Source organism: Chiloscyllium plagiosum, unplaced genomic scaffold (genome assembly GCF_037043375.1).
Source record: "Chiloscyllium plagiosum isolate Xiang-an unplaced genomic scaffold, Cpla_swu_hap1 HiC_scaffold_42, whole genome shotgun sequence".
NCBI classification, from domain to species: domain Eukaryota; kingdom Metazoa; phylum Chordata; class Chondrichthyes; order Orectolobiformes; family Hemiscylliidae; genus Chiloscyllium; species Chiloscyllium plagiosum.
This window is the reverse complement of record NW_028270180.1, coordinates 14,738,764-14,754,414: the sequence shown is the minus strand read 5'-3', so window position 1 is coordinate 14,754,414 and position 15,651 is coordinate 14,738,764. Positions and strand designations below refer to the sequence as shown.

Sequence of the window (15,651 nt, the reverse complement as noted above, 5' to 3'; positions counted from 1 at the left end):
AACTCCAAAAGTCATACTTCAGAGTCACAAAGCTGTACAGCACAAAAAAACAGACCCTTCAGTCTAACTCGTTCATGCTGACCAGATAGCCTAAATTAATCTAGTTCCATTTACCAACATTTGGCCCATATCCCTTTAAACCCTTGCCTGTCATGTAACCATCCAGATGCCTTTTAAATGTTACAATTGTACCAGCCTCAGCTACCTCCTCTGGCAGCTCATTCCACACATGCACTCTGTTTGACAATGTTGTCCTTAGATCACTTTTAAATCTTTCCCCTCTCATCTTAAACCTATGCCCTCTAGCTTTGGACTCCTCAACCCTGGGGAAAAGACATTGGCTATTCATCGTATTCACCACCCCCCACCCCCTCCATGTTACTATAAACCTCTATAAGGTTACTACTCAGCCTCCAACACTCCAGCCTCTCCCTATAGCTCAAACTCTCCAAGCCCCCCCAAATCTTTTTACACCCCTGCAAATCTTTCAGAGCCCCCTCAAGTTTCACAACATCTTCCCTGTAGAGGGAGAGGAGAACTGAATGCAGTATTCCAAATGTAGGCTAGTCAATGTCCTGCACAGTCACAACACAGCCTCCCAACTCCCATAGACAATGCACTGACCAATAAAGGGAAGCGTACCAAATGCCTTCTTCACTATCCTGTGACTCCAACTTCAAGGAACCATGAATCCAATTTAGTGTAAATACATGTTATTGACACTAATCTAACAAAAAGATGCATATTTCAGATGCTGGGTGATTATTATTTTCCGGCATCTATTCTTTCAGCTCTTATGTTAATCATCATTTGCTGTGTGACAATTTTTTCATGGTCAGCTGAGTTAGACATTACGTACAGTTCGCACTTTTTCTTTAAATTAACCTTGAAACTCAAGATATTTTAGATAAAGTAGACACTAATTTATTGCATCAAATGAGTCAATGTTCTGCATCAAACAAAGCATACATATGACTTACAAATCAAACGTGTAAACTTTTTTTTCCAAGCAGACTGCTTCACAGTGTCTTTCAAAGAAAGATCTTGTCGGAACAAAATGCTCTGTCTTGATTTAAACCACTGCTCTGTCCTTTGTCTGATATCTAAAATGGTAACATTACAGACTGTACCCATTCAGGCAATCTCCAAACTAGACTTTGATAGCATTCGATGGGTTAAATCTCCTGCTGAATATTATGGAAGCATTTTATGCATTTTTAAAAAAAATAAAATCATAAAATTCAGATTTTTCAGTTCATTCAACTGATGGAATTGGCTTAAGGAATAGCACATAGGATTATATTTCCCCCATTCATTGTGGTTCCATCTAGTGTCACTTTATGTGGATGTTGGATCATCTGAAATGGGATAGTGGTTCAGCAAAAACACCTGCAAGGATGGCAACCAGGTATCAGCAGCTGGAACTCCTTTTTTTTTAGAAAATAAAGAACGAACCAATTAAATTGGGACAGATTTAATTGCTTTAGAAATTAATATAGAATGGAGTGAAAACCATTATTAACTGTAGGACATTGCCAAGAAAGCAGAGCACAAAGACAGAAAGGCTCGTTTGGAAGCACGCTCTATTTACAGGCACAGTACTCAGGCAAGATTAAATACTGCGAGTTAAGACAAAAATAAAAGCCTCCTACAATCTTGAAGGTACCAGGTAAAATAAAGCTAAAAAAAAGTAGATTCTTAAAGTGCATTTTTATGCAATTAGTCAATGGGTGCAAAATTTTGGAATCTACCTTTTCTGTAAAACAATTTTTTTTCTTAATATATTCTATTGAAAATCCCTGAGTCTCATGATGCCAATAGGTAGTCAAGCAGTATCCCATCTAGGGTTGGGTGAGGTGGGGGAGATGGGACAGAGGAATCGATGGCTACTTTGGCCCCTCTTTCTTTGAGTTCTGTTGTGTCTTAGAGGACCCATAGGACAGGAGCGTCTGAGTGCTTTTGTGGGACACGGTTTGTGTGCTGTTATTCCTCATGGTTACTTTCCTGGAGGAAGGGTTTCCTTTGGCTGGCACTGTGGACGGCGGGCCGTGGTGATGGGGTTTGGAAGCGGATGGCGAGGACAATGCTTTGGGTGCCACACTGCCCTCCCCCTCACGGATCTCACTGGGGCCTGCACCAGGACTCGCTGCAGAGATTGCTGTTGCCTCCTCCTCAGGCTCCTCGTTCTCGTCGTCATCGCAGCACAACGCGTGGTACAGAACTTTATCGCTGAATCGCACCCGCTCCCTGGTGCCAGAGGTCCTCAGGAGGGCTTTGTGACTAGGGGCACTGCTAATGGTGTCCTCGCTGGATGTGTCAGGGACACATCCCTCAGGCCCATTGGGGATCAATCCTCCGTTCATCATCCTGTAGTCCACCTCAGACGGGGTGTGTGGGAGCTCCTTGTCGTCGCCGCCTGCCTCGACCTTACTCGACTCTCCTGGAAACTCCAAGAAGGAGCAGAACTCCCAGCTATCCGACAGGATGTCAGGAGTCAGGAACCCGAGCTGCCCGTAATCAGAAAAAGGCCCACATCTGTCGTGGTTTCTAGCTGTGTCACTGCTGGAGGTGCTACTCATTGTGGCAATTGTCCAGTCATCTGGCTCCATCTCAAAATCAAAATCAGATGTCAACTTGTCGATCTGTTTCACTACCTACAGTGGAGAGAGACAAGCAGCTCTGAAAATATTCAAGAAATCATACCTTAGGAATACTAATGATTTTGGGGGGGAAAAAATACTTACATGGATTGGACAGCATCAAATCTGTGCCAAAAAATAAACATCCCCACTGTTATAACAATCCCTCTCTGTCTCTCCCTCCATAAACCTCGCTGTGTTTCTCCCTATCACCCTATCCCCCCTCTGTCTCTCCTTCTATTTTGGTCCTTATCTCCCTCTCTATTTTTCTCCCTGTCTATCTTCCCCTGTATATCACCCTCTATTTTTCTCCCCCTCTATTTGTCTTCCTCTCTATATCTCCCCCTCTATTTTTCTTCCTCTATTTTCTCCCTCTCTATCCCTCTATTTTTCTCCACCTCTATATCTCCCTCTATGTTTCTCCCTCTCTATCTCTCCCTCTATTTTTCTCCCTGTCTATATTTCTCCCTCTCTATCTTCCCTTTCTATTTGTCTCCAATCTTTCTCTCTATCTCCCCCTATATCTCCCCCTCTATATCTCCCCCTCTATTTCTCTCTCTATCTCCCCCCAAATCTCCCTCTATTTTTCCCTCTCTATCTCCCCCTCTATTTTTGTCTCTCTCTCTCTCTCTCTATCTCCCCCTCTATTTTTGTCTCTCTCTCTATCTCCCCCTCTATATCTCCCTCTATCTCCCCCTCTATATCTCCCTGTATTTCTCTCTCTCTCTATCTCCCCCTGTATCTCTCCCTCTATTTTCCTCCCTTTCTATGGCTCTCCCCCCCCCCCCCCGCCCCAACAATCTTAGTCACTAATGGCAACTGGCTCTTCACAAGAAGCTGTACAGTATAGTAATCGACAGGACTTCAACAAATAGATTTCAGTCAATCGGGATTAATTTAGGACCAGGGGACATGTGGCAAATGCGTCCGGGCATGGTTAGGAAATTGGGGGACCAGAAATCCGCTTCCAGCCCGTGAATTTACTGAGACAGATCATTGTAACAACAAACAATTGATTAAAGCAAAGGCAAGAGACTCGCTGAGAGACATACAGCAACAAAATAAAAGTAGCAATCACGAAGAAGAGGTAGCAGATTGTCTCGTATTGCTATAGCGAGGTGGTTTCAGATTAAATGTGCAATATTAGCCAAGACGTGGGGAGCAAGCGGCTCTGAAGGACAGATCGTAACTAGGACTGTGTTTCTCTTCGAGGCTTATGTTGAAAATGTTTAGCCAATATTTGCAGGATGTTGTCAGAAGGTGCAACACTGGAGAGGTCTCCACAGGGGGATGGTCTGGGAGTTGGTCACAATAAATGTTTAAATTACACGGCAAATATAAAATTAAAACTAACAACACCCTCTGGGCAAATGCAAAGGATTAAAATAGATGCAAGGAAAGTTGGGGGAGGGCACGATTTTCTTGAATAAGAAACAGGGGGACGGTATTGGAGTTGGTCACAATAAATGTTTAAATTGCATGGCATATTTTAAAACTAAAAGCAGCCTGTGTGAGAATGCAAACGGTTAAAGTAAGTGCAAGGAAGGGGAGGCAAATACAAAATCAAAACTAACAACAGCCTCTAGTAGAATGCAAAGGAATTAAATAGATGCCGGGGGTGGGGAGAGGATTCTCTTGAATACCAAACTGAGGACGGTCTGGGTATTAGTCACAGTAAATGTTTAAATTGCACGGCTTCATTAAAATTAACAGCGGCCTCTGTGAGAATGCAAACGATTCCAAGAAATGCAAGGAGGGGAGGGGAACACGACTCTCTTGAGGGGTCGGTCTGGGAGTTGTTCAAGACAGAGGGGGTTGAGAATAAGGGGGTAAGGGAATAAATCAGCCTCACCTCCTTCAGCTCCTTCGCCACTTCTTTGAGCTCCTGCAGAATAACTTCGAGCTGGTCGATGACCATTTTCATGCGGTTCCGGATCAGCTCCTTGGCTGGGGTCTGCGCTGCTGCCTTGTCACTGTTGTGCCTGGGAGAGATCTCTCTGGTTGACATTATTCAGAGAGCTGGCAAGAGGCGGCCCTCGCCACCCATGCTCCTGGCCGCTTCCCTGGTAGACCCTGCGTGGAACTGGCTGACACAGGGGAACAGGATCCACCATCTTCACACTAACACCAGGAGCAAAACCTTGTCCAGTGATCGATCTCTCTCTCTCTCTCTCTCTGGCTTTTTTTTTTCACATGGCACAGCCTGGATGGTGGTGGTTGGATTGTGGGTTGAGAGTAGATTGTTTAGGAGAGAGGAAAAGGGTGGAGAATCACAAGTTTGCACCGATCAATCTATGTTGTTCCCTTTCTCTGCAGTCACCCGAAGAGAACGGTCTATCTCCACACAGACTCTGCTGAATTTCTTCAGCGCCTCTCCTGTGCTTTCTGTAATGTTTCAGGTTTCCAGCATCCGCAGTTCTGGTGTGGTTATTTATTTTCTCTCTGTCTCTGTTATTTAAAAGCTTGAAACTCGTTGTTCATCTGCAGGTCAGTCCTGAGAGACTCTGCTGTTCGCCATCAGTACTGGGCAACATCTCGAGGCTGGGGTCTGACATCCTGGTGTCCCTGTCTCTTGACTGCCCTGATACCAAGCAGAAAGCACAAACCCTTCCTTAATGTTAATCCTCCTCATATCCAGCCTCCCTACCACCTCCCTTTATCACCCCCAAGACTCCTGTGGAGAGGGGAGGGGAGGGTTTTTTTGGGGGGAGGGGAGGGGGAATACGCTCACCAAACAAGTATCAGAAATGTGCAAAGGTATGAAATACCAACTTTCCACCTGCAGACTCAAAGGTGGGGAAAGGAGGGGGCAAACTCACACGGAATGCAAGCAGACAAGAGCAAACCGAATGAGCTAAGCCATCTGAAAGCAAGTCCTCCCCATCTCTCAATTCATGTTTTTTTTTCTCTTCTAAAGGGAGACATCAAGTTAATTGTCAAACATCTGCTTCTCCCAGCCAGAAGGATGAGCAGAGATGCTCATTTCTATTGAGGAGGGTTGTGCAATCGTTAGTAAATATTTGAATGCAACATTTAAAATGCACACACACAGTATAAATCCCAGCATCTGCAGTGATCTGCTCCTACATCTCTCTCCACCCCTACCTTTTTTTAAAAAATGCTTTATCTGAAGCGTGCTTACCTCGGTCCATCTTTTACCCAGCTCTTTGGAATTCCTGACCAGGAGCAGGAAAGACAGAGGTACTCATTGCGGATTTGCTGTGTTGCAGGCTGTCGCCAAGCTCCTCAAAGAACGCCGGCGATGTTCAACCGGCCTGGCTTCCCCGTTACTCTCTGCGTCAGATTACTCACAGCAACCCGAGCTAATTCAGTCCGTTTGCAAGACACGACACTCCAGGAAGGAGAGAGAGAGAGAAAAAAAGCGACGCTTCACCGTCGCCAAATTACGTTGCATTTAGAAAAATAAACTCCAATAATTTATATCTGCACCCAGTGCCGAACAGCAATATCGCGTGGACTGCTCTTAAAGGCAATTGCTCATATCGAGGAACTGACCAAATTAAACAACAAATATACATTTTTTAAAAAAAACAACGCGACAGATTTTCAAATTGTTCTCAGCAAACTTCACATCTACCCAATCGATTTGGGGTTTAAAGTTGCAACTTTTATACGTTTTGCAACACATCCACCTCCCCCCCCCCCCCCCCCATCCCAAATAATTGACAAGTGTCCCAGTTTAATGAGTCTTTAATAAGCAAGAGGGCACTGTCACACTGGAGGTTATAATTGTTGCTGCTCCGTGTATTGAGAGCGGGTTTTAGCAAATGCACTGAGTCAATGGGAAACCTGCAATAATTTCCCTTTCCTCTCTGGGAGCCGTGTGTTTGGAATCTAAGCAAATTCGCTCTCACACCCACCACTAGAGGGACTGGCGCCTTGTCTTTGGATAGGACTCAAAGCGACTTGCTCCTTGCATGATGTGGAGATGCCGGTGTTGGACTGGAGTGGACAAAGCTAAAAATCACACAACGCCAGGTTGTCAACCACCTGATGAAGGAGCGTCGCTCCGAAAGCTAGTGCTTCCAATTAAACCTGTTGGACTATAACCTGGTGCTGTGTGATTTTTAACTTTGTTCCTGCATGGTTAGCTTCTAATGGGAGACAGGCTGTGAAAGAAGGCTGGGGCTTTGGGTTCGAGTTTAACAAGACACTGTTTATCCTGTCGCTGAGATCTGAGCTCCTTGACCCAACTGGAACTACATCAGCAAAGCAACAAAGAGCTTAAGATCCCCAAAAATACATCCCCAAAATAGACCCATTCAGATCTTTCAGGAAAGCAGCCTACATTTACCCTCTCACCCCAAAGATGAGTATGGGAGTTGGGTTATCTTGTTGAGTTTGGTGAGACCTCTTCTGGAATACTGTGTGCAGTTCTGGTCGAACAGTTATTGGAAGGGTATTATTAAGCTGGAGAGGATTCTGAAGAGATTTACCAGGATGTTGCCTGGTGTGGAAGGTTATAAGGAAAGGCTGTGACTTTTTTTTACTGGAGCATAGAAGGTTGTGTGCTGATAGAGGTTAATAAAATCATGAGGGGTATAGATTAGGTTAATGGTAGTTGTCTCTTCCTTAGGATAGGAGATTTCAAGACTTGGGGGCATATTTTCAAGGTGAGAGGAGAGAGATTTCGAAAAGACACAAGGGGCTTTTTTTTACACAGAGGGTGGTTCATGTGTGGAATGGACTTACTGAGGAAGTGGTGGATGTCGGTACAGTTACAACATTTAAAAGACTTTAGGATAAAAACATGAATAGGAATGGTTTGGAGGGAAATGGACCAGGGGGAAGCAGGAGGGATAGTTGAGTTTGGGCTAGGGTTATGTTCGGATTATGTTTGGACCAAAGAGTCTGTTTCCGTGCTGTATGACTCTATGAGATCCGACTGTGTTGCACTTACTCACTTGGAATGGCAGACCAAATGTGTCATGTGGCGGGGCATTTGACCGCAGCTGTAGCTGATAAAATTTCACTTTTGTACATAGTTGAAAAAGTGCTGGAGATTCCCAGCATCTCTGGAGAGAAAGAAAGTTAACTTTCTGGATCCGATGTGACTTTTTCAGGACTGTAGGGGGAGAGAAAGGTGATGGGTGTAATGCTGTTGAAAGACAAAAGGAATGGACAAGTGGGACAGAAGGGGAGGTTATAGGGCAGAAGGAGATGGAGACCGACTATAGAACAAAAGTTGTGGAGTAAGAGGAAAGCATAGGCCCGGTGTAAATGTTAATGCAAAATAAAGGTCAGCTGTGATAAAAGCAGAAATAATATCAACAAGATGAGGGGCATGGATAGGATGAATAGGCCAAGTCTTTTCCCTGGGGTCGGGGAGTCCAGAACTAGAGGGCATAGGTTTAGGGTGAGAGGAGAAAGATATAAAAGAGACCTAAGGGGCAACTTTTTCACGCAGAGGGTGGTATGTGTATAGAATGAGCTGCCAGAGGATGTGGTGGAGGCTGGTACAATTGCAACATTTAAAAGGCATTTGGATGGGTATATGAATAGGAAGGGTTTGGAGGGATATGGGCCGGGTGCTGGCAGGTGGGACTAGATTGGGTTGGGATATCTGGTCGGCCTGGACGGGTTGGACCGAAGGGTCTGTTTCCACGCTGTACATCTCTATGACTCTAAGATACAGGCACGAGGCTCAGGGCAGGTACAACTATCAAAGCAGAGGGCTGAAGTTGTTGAGCTTAATACAAACAGAAAGAACTGTGGAGGCCGGAAATCAGAAACAAAAACAAAAATTGTTGGAAAAGCTCAGTAGGTCTGACAGCATCCATGCAGAGAAATCAGAGTTAACCTTTCGGGTGCAGTGACCCTTCCTCAGAACTGAGCTTTTCCAGCATGTTCTGTTTTGGTGTGTGAAACTTGGTGTTGAATCCTGAAGGCTGTAAGGTGTCTAACTGCAAAACCAGGTGTTGTTAACTCCACCTGGTGCTGCGTGTCACTGCATCTGCTGGAAGTCCCTCCCTAAGGGCACTGTGTGGTTCCACCAACAACAAATAGACTGCAGCAGTTCAAGAAGGCAGCTCACTACCACCTTCTCAAGGGGCAATTAGGGACGGGCAATAAATGCTGGCCCAACCGCATCCCATGAGCCAATAAAACAATTGCACCTGAGGTTGAACAGAAATGTGTGCATCAGCGCAAGATAGAATGCAAATAACCAGAAGATTATTGCTGACTGAGTGTGAGGATTCAGATTAAATAGCCAAATTTGGGCTGACATCAAGGAATCCTTTGACTCAGAGGCAAACATTCGACAAACCCAGGCATACTTGAGTGAGAAGGAGAAAGTGAGGACTGCAGATGCTGGAGATCAGAGTCAAAAAGTGTGATGCTGGAAAAGCGCAGCAGGTCAGGCAGCATCCGAGGAGCAGGAGAATCAACGTTTCAGTGTAAGCTCACAAGCCTCATTCCTGATGAAGGGCTTATGCCCTTCTGCTCCTGCTCCTCAGATGCTGCCTGACCGGCTGTACGTTTCCAACACCACACATACTTGGGTGACAAGTTGATCTGCATTGCTCAAAGTAGTTACACAGAGTCATAGAGATGTACAGCACGGAAACAAACCCTTTGGTCCAACTCGTTCATGCTGACCAGATATCCTAATCTAATCTAGTCCCATTTACCAGCACTTGGCCCATATCCTTCTAAACTCTTCCTATTCATATACCCATCCAGATGCCTTTTAAATGCTGTAATTATACCAGCATCCACCACTTCCTCTAGCAGCTTGTTGCATACGCGCACCACCCTCTATATGAAAACGTTGCCTCCCAGGTCCCTCCCAAATCTTTCCCTGTCACCCCAGACCCCCCCGCCCCCCTCCCCCCTCCAACCCAGGCCATTTGTCTATTCATCCCATCCATTCCCTCACGACTCCACAAGACTCCATGAGGCCAAACCCCAGGTCCCATGCCCCAGGGAAAACAGCTTCAGCTCACTCAGCCTCCCCCCACAGCCCAAACCCTCCAACCCTGGCAACATCCATGTAAATCCTTTCTGAACCCCCCAAGTCCCACCACATCCTTCCGATCGGTAGGACACCAGAATTGCACACAACACTCCAAAAGTGACCCAACCAGCATCCGGCACAGCTGCAACACGACTCCCCAACTCCCGCACCCAGCGCTCTGACCAATAAGGGAAAGCATACCAAACGCCCCCCTCACTTTCCTATCGACCTGCGACTCCACCCTCAAGGAACCATGAACCCACACCCCAAGGTCTCCTCGACCAGCAACACTCCCCAGGACCCCGCCACCAAGTGTTCAAGTCCCACTAAGACTTGCCTTCACAAAATGCAGCACCTTGCACCTATCCAAACTAAACTCCATCAAACTGAAACCTAAATATAACAATGCCCTTAATGTACTTATCTGTCAGCGTACTGAAAGTGTTGAATATGATTGGCACTTGCTTTAAGTTTCACACTTCCTATAGTGCTCTCTACATCCATATTTTCACTTTTTATTTTGTTGATAATCCTTTTATTGTTATAAAACCACATAATCCTTTACTCACTGAGCAAGGCTATGAGAGATCTACCATAACGCTCTGATAAAGAGTCATCTAGGCTCGGTATGCTAGCTTGCTCTCTTTCCATGAATGCTGCCTGACCCCCCTCTGTGATTTCCAGCATTTGTTGTTTTCAGTACAGATCCAAGCATCTGCAGTAATCTGCTCCTACATTTTAAAAATCATTTTGGATATTGTGTGCATACTGTTGAATGTACATTTCTGTGCATTATTTATTTTAACACATGTGAAGATAACGGAATGATTCTGGATCGCAAGACTCCCAAGCCAGAATATCTGCAGCCTCTTAATTGACGTGACCCGATGTGAATAGCAGTTAGAGTTAGTAACATTAACAGGGCATATGCCTATAATTTTACTCAACAATAACAATTCATATAATGCAATGCACTCAGGGCTAGAAATTCTCATGGCACCACAAAATGAGCTGCTACAGTGGCTCAAACTTAATCCCATTAACCACCAAGTGAATTGACAATTGGAACCTGCGTACAATGCACAGTCATTCTGATTCAACTCCATTCTCTACCATTACCCAGATGAATTTTCAAACCTGTGGCGATTGGAAGATAAGATGCTACATTTTATTCACTTTCCTGTATGCCGCAAAAAGCTGGACAATATGTAAAGATCCTTGGAGAAACCTTAGACCATTGAAATGTTGCATATTCTAAAAATTCAATGGGCTAAATTTTACCAGAAAATGGCTCAGTGTCACTTTCTTTGAGTTTCGTTGAGCGTTTCTCTCTGTGAGACTGAGAGGGCTTTCTCATGCTATTGTATCAACTCACCTCAGCAGCTAGATGTCACATACCTACAGTGCCCTAGTCTTCTGATGCTAGCTGATCCTCCATCTTGCTGTTAGCAGAAGTTTCTATTTATTTCAAAAAGATACTTTATTCATAAAAAATGTTTATATATATATATATACACACATAGTCATAAAGGGAACAAACAAATATTGGAGTTTGATTCTATCCAACAAACTAAGGGCATTTCTTACATCAACCAGATATATTTACATGCCTTTGATGCACCAGGATGGTTTGACAACTGAACAGGCCCTCATTTACCTTCAGCAGAAAGACCTCAGACAGTGGCCATTCCCCACTGGGCTTTAGTGTGTCCCTCAGCACGTACTCTCATGTGCCAGGACATTCCAGGATGGCATCCCATCTTAGAACAACAGCTGCGTAGGATTGGTGGTCCCAAGTTGTCCTTCATGGTGGTCCGGAATTGTCCTTCATGGCAGTCTAGAATTGTCCTTCATGGCAGTCCGGAATTGTCTTTCATGGTGGACTAGAATTGTCCTTCATGGCAATCTAGAATTGTCCTTCATGGCAGTCCAGAATTGTCCTTCATGGCAGTCCGGAATTGTCCTTCATGGCAGTCCGGAATTGTCCTTCATGGTGGTCTATAATTGTCCTTCATGGCGATCTAGAATTGTCCTTCATGGCGGTCTAGAATTGTCCTTCATGGCGGTCTAGAAGTGTCCTTCATGGTAGTCTAGAATTGTCCTTCCTGGCAGTCTAGAATTGTCCTTCCTGGCAGTCCGGAATTATCCTTCATGGTGGTCTATAATTGTCCTTCATGGAGATCTAGAATTGTCCTTCATGGCAGTCTAGAATTGTCCTTCATGGTGATCTGGAATTGTCCTTCATGGTGGTCTAGAATTGTCCTTCATGGAGATCTAGAATTGTCCTTCATGGAGATCTAGAATTGTCCTTATGGTGGTCCAGAATTGTCCTTCATGGCGGTCTAGAATTGTCCTTCATGGTTGTCCAGAATTGTCCTTCATGGCAGTCTAGAATTGTCCTTCATGGCGGTCTAGAATTGTCCTTCATGGTGATCTAGAATTGTCCGACATGGCGGTCCAGAATTGTCCTTCACAGCAGTCTAGAATTGTCCTTCATGGCGATCTAGAATTGTTCCTCATGGCGATCTAGAATTGTCCTTCATGGCAGTCCAGAATTGTCCTTCATGGTGATCTAGAATTGTCCTTCATGGCGACCTAGAATTGTCCTTCATGGTGGTCTAGTATTGTCCTTCGTGGCGATCTAGAATTGTCCTTCATGGTGGTCTAGTATTGTCCTTCATGGCGGTCCAGAATTGTCCTTCATGGTGGTCTAGAATTCTCTGACATGGCTGTCCAGAATTGTCCTTCACGGAGATCTAGAATTGTCCTTCATGGTGGTCCAGAATTGTCCTTCATGGCGATCTAGAATTGTCCATCATGGCGGTCTAGAATTGTCCATCATGGCGGTCTAGAATTGTCCTTCATGGCGGTCTAGAATTGTCCTTCATGGTGGTCTAGTATTGTCCTTCATGGCGGTCCAGAATTGTCCTTCATGGTGGTCTAGAATTCTCCGACATGGCTGTCCAGAATTGTCCTTCACGGCGGTCTAGAATTGTCCTTCATGGAGATCTAGAATTGTCCTTCATGGTGGTCCAGAATTGTTCCTCATGGCGATCTAGAATTGTCCTTCATGGTGGTCCAGAATTGTCCTTAATGGCAATCTAGAATTGTCCTTCATGGCAGTCTAGAATTGTCCTTCATGGCAGTCCGGAATTGTCTTTCATGGTGGACTAGAATTGTCCTTCATGGCAATCTAGAATTGTCCTTCATGGCAGTCCAGAATTGTCCTTCATGGCAGTCCGGAATTGTCCTTCATGGCAGTCCGGAATTGTCCTTCATGGTGGTCTATAATTGTCCTTCATGGCGATCTAGAATTGTCCTTCATGGCGGTCTAGAATTGTCCTTCATGGCGGTCTAGAAGTGTCCTTCATGGTGGTCTGGAATTGTCCTTCATGATGGTCTAGAATTGTCCTTCATGGTAGTCTAGAATTGTCCTTCCTGGCAGTCTAGAATTGTCCTTCCTGGCAGTCCGGAATTATCCTTCATGGTGGTCTATAATTGTCCTTCATGGAGATCTAGAATTGTCCTTCATGGCAGTCTAGAATTGTCCTTCATGGTGATCTGGAATTGTCCTTCATGGTGGTCTAGCATTGTCCTTCATGGAGATCTAGAATTGTCCTTCATGGAGATCTAGAATTGTCCTTATGGTGGTCCAGAATTGTCCTTCATGGCGGTCTAGAATTGTCCTTCATGGTTGTCCAGAATTGTCCTTCATGGCAGTCTAGAATTGTCCTTCATGGTGGTCTATAATTGTCCTTCATGGCGATCTAGAATTGTCCTTCATGGCGGTCTAGAATTGTCCTTCATGGCGGTCTAGAAGTGTCCTTCATGGTGGTCTGGAATTGTCCTTCATGGTGGTCTAGAATTGTCCTTCATGGTGGTCTAGAATTGTCCTTCATGGAGATCTAGAATTGTCCTTCATGGAGATCTAGAATTGTCCTTATGGTGGTCCAGAATTGTCCTTCATGGCGGTCTAGAATTGTCCTTCATGGTTGTCCAGAATTGTCCTTCATGGCAGTCTAGAATTGTCCTTCATGGCGGTCTAGAATTGTCCTTCATGGTGATCTAGAATTGTCCGACATGGCGGTCCAGAATTGTCCTTCACAGCAGTCTAGAATTGTCCTTCATGGCGATCTAGAATTGTTCCTCATGGCGATCTAGAATTGTCCTTCATGGCAGTCCAGAATTGTCCTTCATGGTGATCTAGAATTGTCCTTCATGGCGACCTAGAATTGTCCTTCATGGTGGTCTAGTATTGTCCTTCGTGGCGATCTAGAATTGTCCTTCATGGTGGTCTAGTATTGTCCTTCATGGCGGTCCAGAATTGTCCTTCATGGTGGTCTAGAATTCTCTGACATGGCTGTCCAGAATTGTCCTTCACGGAGATCTAGAATTGTCCTTCATGGTGGTCCAGAATTGTCCTTCATGGCGATCTAGAATTGTCCATCATGGCGGTCTAGAATTGTCCATCATGGCGGTCTAGAATTGTCCTTCATGGCGGTCTAGAATTGTCCTTCATGGTGGTCTAGTATTGTCCTTCATGGCGGTCCAGAATTGTCCTTCATGGTGGTCTAGAATTCTCCGACATGGCTGTCCAGAATTGTCCTTCATGGCGGTCTAGAATTGTCCTTCATGGAGATCTAGAATTGTCCTTCATGGTGGTCCAGAATTGTTCCTCATGGCGATCTAGAATTGTCCTTCATGGTGGTCCAGAATTGTCCTTAATGGCAATCTAGAATTGTCCTTCATGGCAGTCTAGAATTGTCCTTCATGGCAGTCCGGAATTGTCTTTCATGGTGGACTAGAATTGTCCTTCATGGCAATCTAGAATTGTCCTTCATGGCAGTCCAGAATTGTCCTTCATGGCAGTCCGGAATTGTCCTTCATGGCAGTCCGGAATTGTCCTTCATGGTGGTCTATAATTGTCCTTCATGGCGATCTAGAATTGTCCTTCATGGCGGTCTAGAATTGTCCTTCATGGCGGTCTAGAAGTGTCCTTCATGGTGGTCTGGAATTGTCCTTCATGGTGGTCTAGAATTGTCCATCATGGTGGTCCAGAATTGTCCTTCATGGTAGTCTAGAATTGTCCTTCCTGGCAGTCTAGAATTGTCCTTCCTGGCAGTCCCGAATTATCCTTCATGGTGGTCTATAATTGTCCTTCATGGAGATCTAGAATTGTCCTTCATGGCAGTCTAGAATTGTCCTTCATGGTGATCTGGAATTGTCCTTCATGGTGGTCTAGAATTGTCCTTCATGGAGATCTAGAATTGTCCTTCATGGAGATCTAGAATTGTCCTTATGGTGGTCCAGAATTGTCCTTCATGGCGGTCTAGAATTGTCCTTCATGGTTGTCCAGAATTGTCCTTCATGGCAGTCTAGAATTGTCCTTCATGGCGGTCTAGAATTGTCCTTCATGGTGATCTAGAATTGTCCGACATGGCGGTCCAGAATTGTCCTTCACACCAGTCTAGAATTGTCCTTCATGGCGATCTAGAATTGTTCCTCATGGCGATCTAGAATTGTCCTTCATGGCAGTCCAGAATTGTCCTTCATGGTGATCTAGAATTGTCCTTCATGGCGATCTAGAATTGTCCTTCATGGTGGTCTAGTATTGTCCTTCGTGGCGATCTAGAATTGTCCTTCATGGTGGTCTAGTATTGTCCTTCATGGCGGTCCAGAATTGTCCTTCATGGTGGTCTAGAATTCTCTGACATGGCTGTCCAGAATTGTCCTTCACGGAGATCTAGAATTGTCCTTCATGGTGGTCCAGAATTGTCCTTCATGGCGATCTAGAATTGTCCATCATGGCGGTCTAGAATTGTCCATCATGGCGGTCTAGAATTGTCCTTCATGGCGGTCTAGAATTGTCCTTCATGGTGGTCTAGTATTGTCCTTCATGGCGGTCCAGAATTGTCCTTCATGGTGGTCTAGAATTCTCCGACATGGCTGTCCAGAATTGTCCTTCACGGCGGTCTAGAATTGTCCTTCATGGAGATCTAGAATTGTCCTTCATGGTGGTCCAGAATTGTTCCT

General features: G+C 45.0%; 1 protein-coding gene across 1 annotated transcript; it reads right to left on the bottom strand.

Annotated features, from left to right (window-relative positions):
• Nucleotides 1-605: 605 nt before the first annotated feature.
• On the bottom strand, nucleotides 606-6,016 carry insyn1 (inhibitory synaptic factor 1). Its single transcript, XM_043680196.2, has 3 exons — nucleotides 5,782-6,016; nucleotides 4,492-5,220; nucleotides 606-2,654 (listed from the first exon to the last, which is right to left on the bottom strand). The coding sequence occupies exons 2-3, from the start codon at nucleotides 4,645-4,647 to the stop codon at nucleotides 1,887-1,889; spliced, it is 924 nt and encodes a 307-aa protein (XP_043536131.2). The 5' UTR covers nucleotides 4,648-5,220; nucleotides 5,782-6,016; the 3' UTR covers nucleotides 606-1,886.
• Nucleotides 6,017-15,651: the final 9,635 nt, after the last annotated feature.

Coding starts and splice junctions, on each gene's coding strand:
- insyn1 (XM_043680196.2), bottom strand. CDS start 4,647: ATGTCAACCAGAGAGATCTCTCCCAGGCACAACAGTGACAAGGCAGCA. Junction 2,655..4,491: donor TGGCGAAGGAGCTGAAGGAG/GTGAGGCTGATT, acceptor TCTCCACTGTAG/GTAGTGAAACAGATCGACAA.